Source organism: Photinus pyralis, unplaced genomic scaffold (assembly GCF_008802855.1).
Source record: "Photinus pyralis isolate 1611_PpyrPB1 unplaced genomic scaffold, Ppyr1.3 Ppyr1.4_LG6, whole genome shotgun sequence".
Classification (NCBI taxonomy): Eukaryota; Metazoa; Arthropoda; class Insecta; order Coleoptera; family Lampyridae; genus Photinus; species Photinus pyralis.
The window spans coordinates 5292654-5300908 of record NW_022170663.1 but is presented as its reverse complement, the minus strand read 5'-3'; the positions used below and the strand labels follow the sequence as shown (position 1 = coordinate 5300908).

General features: G+C 38.2%; 1 protein-coding gene across 1 annotated transcript; it reads right to left on the bottom strand.

The window, feature by feature from the left end:
- Positions 1 to 5916: 5916 nt before the first annotated feature.
- On the bottom strand, positions 5917 to 6726 carry LOC116173916 (glutathione S-transferase-like). Its single transcript, XM_031491657.1, has 3 exons — positions 6360 to 6726; positions 6168 to 6310; positions 5917 to 6122 (listed from the first exon to the last, which is right to left on the bottom strand). Exons 1-3 carry the CDS (start codon positions 6661 to 6663, stop codon positions 5955 to 5957), a joined length of 615 nt encoding a protein of 204 aa, XP_031347517.1. The 5' UTR covers positions 6664 to 6726; the 3' UTR covers positions 5917 to 5954.
- Between the last annotated feature and the right edge of the window lie 1529 nt (positions 6727 to 8255).

Genomic DNA, 8255 nt, shown 5'->3' with positions numbered 1-8255 from the left:
TGTTCTACTTTTTTCGCTATTTGGTTCGTTATGGTGTCGAGGCTTGCACCAAGGAAGGAATTTTTTCTGAGTTTATTGCTGAAAAAGTTATTGTAAAAAAACCAACAAACCGTTTTTTACATGTTCCATAATTTTACACTTTTGCCGTTTATTAACGATCCTAGAGATGGTTTATAATTTTGCATTGCTATCTGTCGTCTGCCTGTTGGTCTGTCCGTCTGTTCCTTTGTCTGTCTGTCTATCTATCTGTCCGTGTGAACGATAACTTTGTTTAGAAATGTTCGATCGCTTTTACATCTCCGTTAGTTATGAACTAAATTGCATGAAATTCAATATGGGCATAGCTTTAACCATATAATACGCAATGCCAAAAGTTGAATCGAATCGATTCAAAATTCACAGTGCCCTTTTCGCATCTCGACCAATTATAAACCGAATTGCAAACTTTTTTACTTATAAAAGTATTTGAATGAAATTTGATACATAGGCACTTGGAATAAAGGAAAATCAAACGCCATTTCAAAATTTGGTTTTGCGCATGCGCAGTGCCAACTTTTTTATTTATGGAAGAATTTAAACGAAATTTATCCATAGGCACTTGGGATAAAAGAAAATCAAACGCCAATTTCAAAATTTGGTTTTGCGCATGCGCAGTGCCAACTTTTTTATTTATGGAAGAATTTAAACGAAATTTGATACATAGGCACTTGGTATAAAGGAAAATCAAACGCCAATTTCAAAATTTGGTTTTGCGCATGCGCAGTGCCAACGTTTTTTATTTATGGAAGAATTTAAATGAAATGTGATACATAGGCACTTGGAATAAAGGAAAATCTAGCGCCAGTTTCAAAATTTTATTTTGCGCATGCGCCGTGCCAACTTTTTATCTATGGAACTATTTAAGTGAAATTTGATACTTAGGCGCTTGGAACAAAGGAAAATCTAACATTAGTTTTAAAATTGAGGTTTGCGCATGCGCAGTTCCAACTTTCTTATTTAGAAAAGCATTGAAATGAAATTCTTCTCATAAACTGAAATTGAAGTAGCACGTCAACAATGGATTGCCCATGTGCAATGCTATCTTTCGTATTTGTGGCCGGATTTCTACGATTTTAACAGAAGTTGCATCTTACAAATGGGAAATGAATGCAAGTGGAAATGCGCTTTATGTAAATCGTTTACGATTACTTTTTAACTTGTTTAGATATACAGGTCGATAAAACCTTTTTTCTATACCTATCGATATCTTTAATCTTCTGGAATGTTGTTTTTAAATAATTCATGTAGGGGTGGTAGATTTGTTTATTTGTTATAACTTATAGATAGCGCAAACGTAATATTTTCTCATGTACATATTGCGAATGCCGCTTTAATTACGTTATAAAAATTACCAATTATGTTCCAATCGCTTTGGGGAATTTCCATTTAACTTAGCTAATGTTAGCGCAACTTCACTACAGGGTGATAATTAGATGCAGATATACAAATATTCCCGCATCTTTAACAAATTTAGATTAGCTTAGCCAGGCACCGATTTCCAGCATAAGCCATCGAATGACTAAATAGAGCAGAGTAGGCAGACATACAGAATTTTCACTTTACCCAAACGCATAATTCGATTGATGTTGTTATGGTCTTAGGGGTCTATCAAGCCGACATTGAAAACGTTGACTTACTCTGTACTTACCGTTGGCAACTCTGGGAAAAAACTACGAGCAGAGCCACCTACCTTGCACGTCGAAACGATGGACATTTCGTGGCACTTTTGAATTTGGATGGCAGTCGGCTCGATATGGGTGGCACGAATGAACTCCTACGTTGTGTAATCGGTTCTGGTATGTGTTGCGACGTGAGACACAATCGGGAAGGGAATTAAATAAAAGACAGAACTTTTGTGCGTAAGAAATGACCAGAACAATATTATATATATTACGCACACAACAAGACCATACCAGGCAAACCTTCTACGGGACAAAAACCCCGGCATAGGCCCCACAAATACATGAAATAAATCACCTACAGCAATAAAATGCAAGAGAAAATACAAATAAATAAAATATCTCAAATTGTATGATAAAAATCAAATGCAATTAAACAAGTTCATAAAAACAAAATTCACAAGACATCATAAATGCAGTGGAAAACCTGATAAATCAATAGGGTGTAGGGTAATCTGTAACTAAATGGAATATTTCAGAGAAATTAGTGCTGGTTTTTTTTGTTTTTTTTTTGTATTGAGCTTCGACAGCTATGGTCATTAGCTCTTGTTGCTAATTTAAATGTTATTGTACATGTCTATTACCTTCAAGTACGACATTACGTTATTTATACGCGACATACTAATAAAATTATCTCGATAATTATCACTAATGTTGTAATTGCTTCTTATAAGTTCTAAATGGCCACATTCAAAAATGAAGTGTACTACCGTTAATTCGTGTCCACATCTGGCACATATAGGAACTGGTTCTTCCTTCAGTAGGTATGTATGCGTTACTGCAGTATGGCCTATTCTCAATCTAATTAATTTTGATATGTCTGTTCTAGTGAGTGCAGGATTATAAGAGTAGTTGTAAGAAGTTTACTGCAGTTGTCAGCGAAGGCAGAATTGAGCATTAAATTTTCGCATGACATTTCAGTTCTTAATACCAGTTCGCGTTTCTGTAGCCAATCTGTCCTGAGTACTGTCACTTATCCCTTTGTCGAAAGTTCAGGACTTAGTTGATGAAAAAGAATTGTCACCGCATCCGAGTAACACAAAATTCTTTATCTCTTGACTTTCTATCTTGTGTACATAGGCACTTATAATAAAGGAAAATCAAACGTCAATTTCAAAATTTGGTTTTGCGCATGCGCAGTGCCAACTTTTTTATTTATGGAAGAGTTTAAACGAAATTTGATACATAGGCACTTGGGATAAAGGAAAATCAAACGCCAGTTTCAAAATTTGGTTTTGCGCATGCGCAGTGCCAAATTTTTTATTTATGGAAGAATTTAAACGAAATTTGATACATAGGCACTTGGGATAAAGGAAAATCAAACGCCAGTTTCAAAATTTGGTTTTGCGCATGCGCAGTGCCAACTTTTTCATTTATGGAAGAATTTAAATGAAATGTGATACATAGGCACTTGGAATAAAGAATCAAGATTCAAGATTTATTATTCCTGCTGGATTATAAATAATTTACAGGAGTCATACATGTAATATTTATAAGTATAAAATTGCAAACATCATCGAGCGCCAGTCTCAAAATTTTCTTTTGCGCATGCGCAGTGCCAACTTTTTTATCTATGCCACCATTTGTAACGAGTGGTATTTCGTGCCAAATTTCATTAAAAAATTCGAAATTCCTTGTTATGATAGTGCAAGTCACCCTGTATATTTCATTATTTGTTTCGGTTAGAAATTTTGTTTGGGCATTTCGGTTCGCTCAAGACTATGGTCCGATAGATTTAATTTCGCTCAGATTTAATTTCGTCGTGGGAAGAGTGCAAAGTTGATTGACGTCATCATGAGTAATGCGAGTTTTTTGTCGTTCGTTTATTAACTTTGGCGCCGTCTAGACCGAGAATAGGAGCGGATATAGCACCGAGCCATCAAGAGATAAGGGGTTTTCACGTCGTCAGCAGAAATCCGTGAGATCAGTTTATTCAGCAGTTCCTGGAGGTTGACGACGAAGTTAGAGTGGGTTAAGTCTTCTTTATCTAAACCAATGGGAGAATTTCTAGCGGGAGCCATTTTTGTTTTATGGTAATTTGGGTGTGGTTTTCTCATTTCAATTCTGAAGAAGGGGAGCGTTTTGAAAGAGACTCGCGGTTGGTACGTCGAGGGGTCAACACGTACCTTGAGCGTTCATTTTGAAGACTCGCGGTTAGTACGTCAAGCGGTCAACACGTACTTTGAGTGATCGTTTTGGTACACTTAGCGTTTTGAGCCACCGGTTTATTTCGGTTGCTCGCAGTTGCGTGCTTTTTGCACCCGGTTCGAAGTGTTATTTTCTTTTCACGTTGATTTTTTGGCGACGAAGACCCAGGTTCCAATCAGGTGATATTTTGGCGAACCCTTGAGCTTCACCCCAGTTTACTTTGGATGCAGTGAATCGCGTTAGGATACGTTGTGATTTTTCGAGGATATATAATTCAAAGTGCTGCCCTAGTCCTCAAGGCGCCGATATTCGGGATCCGCCCCAGGTGGAATTTCATACTAGTGCCGTACGGTCATTTGTCGAAGGAGCGCTGCGTTTTGGAGAGATATTTGCCCCAAGAAGAGCTGGTGAAATAATACGTCGAACCACCCAAGAACAAATCGCGGTTTACCGTCGGATAGTGATCATAAAAATTTGTGTTCTGCCGTGCCGCTAACTCAAAAATCGTCTCCCGCAGGCGATCCAAGTCTAAGAGCCGGTGGAAGGAAATAGTAGGGGTCACTGTTTAAATTAAATACACCTGCTGTGTAGAAACTTTGGCAACTAGCCGTCTCCCACTCGCCACGCGAAGGATTTCCTGGACTAAACTTCAGTTCAAACACTAAACTTTGCTTTCGTTCCGAGGAAGGATAGGCACCGTGGATTTTGTTTCCGTGTGTTAATTTCAAGCCACCTCCTAAGAAGTCACAGAGACCTAAGTGTCAGGTTTCATCACATCCACCCTGTACCAGAGGAAAGAGCAGTTCACAAGATCGGCTGTACAAATGTTGTAAAGGTTAGTCTAATTAAATTTGAAACATTCTGTAAAATTCCACTTTTTGGTAATTAAGCTATAGTAAAAAAAAATTTTTTGATTTGATTGTTTATTAAAGTCCAATGAACGATTACCAAAGAGTAGGATAAATTTTTGTGTTTATTTAAATAAGTCCCAGCCCACGCTGGAGTAAAAACCGATGACCTGTTGTTGCAATTTTCAAACTGTAGAGGATGGCCACCCCTTGAGTAAATTAGTCTCACCTGGTAGGATTTTTTATTTAGTTTAGTTGTCATTGTTAAGCTAGTGTTTTTACAAGGAGGAGAGAAGAACTGTGCTAGATCCCTGTAATTTGTTTGTATCTCTAATATCATTTCAATATATTATCTATTTGGTTTCAATGTGCCTATGTCTTTAACGAAGAACGAGGGGAAGGAAAGGGAGGAGTAGGAGTTGAGGCAGAAGTGAGAAGACTGGTAGGCGGCAGGTTAAGGTTTGTTACGCAGTTTCAAAAGAGTTAAAAGCCCACCGATTAGAGTTAGCCGGAGCATTTATTTTTATCGATTGAGCAGCCCGAGAAGAAGACGGTTTGCCTTGCCGGGCGGAACCGATGGTAATTTTCAAGTCCAGAAGGAACCCCCGTAGCACATTTAAGTGAAATTTGATACTTAGGCGCTTGGAACAAAGGAAAATCTAACATTAGTTTTACAATTTTGGTTTGCGCATGCACAGTTCCAACTTTCTTATTTAGAAAAGCATTGAAATGAAATTCTTCTCATAAACTGAAATTGAAGTAACACGTCAAAAATGGATTGCCCATGTGCAACGCTATCTTTCATATTTGTGGCCGGAATTTTACGATTTTAACAGAAGTTGCATCTTATAAATGGGAAATGAATGCAAGTGGAAATGCGCTTTATGTAAATCGTTTACGATTACTTTTTAACTTGTTATACGTTGCCAATACTAACGAGTACTTTCTATACGGTGCCAGTGCCAACGCACAGACGTCTAAAATGTCAAAAAGGGACGCGGTTACGGCTACCTATAAAGATCGGGATTTTCCTTTCGATTTAAAAATCATTATTCCCACGTTTGAAGGAACAAATAACATAAGAATATGGACTCGCCATTAAAAGTATCACTTTAACTCCTTATAATATAACATACTATTGTCGGCATAATTTCACCCCTGCAAAAGGTGTCTGCTGTTCGGGAATTTGCGGGATGGAGATCTGATTTTAACGGTAGCTTTATTTTCCAACAGTATATAATTAATAATCCGTAACGGGACGCTTAACCACCCATTCCTTAATTCCAGGAAGCTTCAAAACAGTTTTCTGCATGACCTGAAGACTGGGGCAATCCGCCAGCAGATCCCTTCCAATCATAAAGCTTAAGTAATCCACAATTCCAACAAAATGCACATCGGCCCACGTGAGCTAGAAATAGTAAATACTAAAACTATATTCGCATAAGTTAATTACCTTGCCAGCTGCAAGGTGGCTCTTGTTTTTCTTCGCGGCAGCCTCCATGCGTTTCATGTAGAAGGGGAGAGTCTCCTCGAAAAGCGGTTTTCTACGCCTTTCTTTAACGGCCGCATCTTCTTCGTAGAAATACTCGACAATTTCTAAAACGATTTAGTACTATCAGAGCTTTAAATGACCAACGAAACTTACTTGTCCGCAAATCCATCACAGTATCGACTACTGCATCGATTTCCAAGTCCTCGATGTCGTTAGCCCCCGTCAGTTTAACCTGTTTCGCCAGGTATCGACAAATGGCGATACTTTGGTATGCCGTAGTGCCCTTAAATTCCAGTACCGGAACTTGACCAAAGGGCGTGGTCGCTTTTATCTGAGGCCAGTCGTCCATATCGAAGCGGAAATCTTCAAATTCGATGTTGCCGTAGCTCATAAGAAGACGGATCGGTTCCGCCAATGCCTTAACCGGGCAATATGTCAGCTTGTATGCTGGTACCATTGCTAATATGAATATAACCAAAGAGTAATGGTTACTCTTTGATATAACTGAACAATTTATAGGCAAGGAGATAATCTCTGTGAACGTGACCCGACCCATGTTTACAAAAAGTTTCCTGGAAATGATCGTTTAGTGTTTTTTGCCATTTGTTGCCGTTTTGCAACTATTCCAAAAAAATTGCTTAAGGATTAGCCGATATCTGTTATGTATGTTATCGTATGTCTACGTTTTAATAATAACGATTGTTTTTCAATTGTTTCAAAGTTTATCCACGATAATATTTGCATAATAGTCAGGGAAATGGCGCATGCCATCTTAATAGGTCGGCACTACGAGTCAACAAGTATACATTGTGCACAATTTTTGTGCAGATAAAGCGCATTATTTTAACCGAAATAGCTTTTGTTTTGACATCACCAATGGATATATTTCTTGCATACGTCTCAATCGCCCATTGTGAGTACCCTCTTCCGACAATCCGTTCTTGAGGTATAAGGGAATACACCCGATCACGATAAGAGGTCGAGGAAGAGGGCTATGGTTGGTAGAAATTAATTCCTTTCGTTGAGACCTTTCATTTGAGTACCATGAAGGATAAAACTTGCTCCACTCCCCCCCCCCTCCCGCTCTACCCCGTACTTTGATAAGTGGACAGAAAGAAGGGCAACGGCAAACGGTTCCTTTCGTTGAGACCGTTAATTAGAATACAATTAGAATACAATAGCACATTTTCGTTAATTCTTAAAAAATGCGCTAAAAATAAGAGGAGAGAATATAACGGTGCATAGCACGCGACGGAAGTCGTCATCATATTACTTCCTTTGCGCGGGTCAGTTATCGACTTGACTTAATCATAAAACAAAAGAGACGATGTCAGTTTTGTTTTACACCACTGCCAATAATGGCGCGTTTCCTCCCACTCATATAACTTCCATTTTGTCCATTTCCGTTTCGAACCTTTTAAGAGGCTTCTATACCAGCGCAAAAACCCTATGTAAAAGTGTTTCGCGCCGTGTCTGTTTATTCGTAAAGAAAATGTAATAATGGTAAAAGTGAATGATTATTGTGTTTATAAAGGTGTAATCTAGGATTGTATCGAATTGTATTTTAAATAGTAACTTCAAATCAAACGATACAGAGCGATAAAGAATTGCTATTTTAGACAATATTCAAAGGGGTGTAGATCTTAAACAAAAAAAAGTAGCAAAACAAATTCGATACAATCCTAGCTTTAACCTTCCTTTGGTAAAATCCATTCACAGTACCTAACTGAAAATAGTATATTGAAAGACAAGTGTTACAATGCGACCTATTGTAATACGACTATCTTGTGGCACGAGTGGCGACGCGAAGCGTAGCCACGAGTGTCCGCAAGATAGGAGTATTGCAATAAAGCATTGTAACACGCGTTTTTCATACTATTTTTAGCGCATTTCCACAAAAATAAAAAAAAAATGCGCTATTGTGGCCACTTTGTTCGTCCGTCCGCTAACTTTGCGACGCTACTAGTTCTTTATCTTAAGAGCTATTGTTCTACTTTTTTCGCTATTTGGTTCGTTAAGGTGTCGAGTCTTGTACCAAGGAAGGAATTT

Bases quoted from the DNA above. Each gene is read 5' to 3' on its own strand.
- LOC116173916 (XM_031491657.1), bottom strand. From the start codon at position 6,663: ATGGTACCAGCATACAAGCTGACATATTGCCCGGTTAAGGCATTGGCG. The intron at 6,311-6,359 runs GTAAGTTTCGTT...AAATCGTTTTAG, and splicing joins TGTGATGGATTTGCGGACAA to AAATTGTCGAGTATTTCTAC. The intron at 6,123-6,167 runs GTAATTAACTTA...TACTATTTCTAG, and splicing joins GCCACCTTGCAGCTGGCAAG to CTCACGTGGGCCGATGTGCA.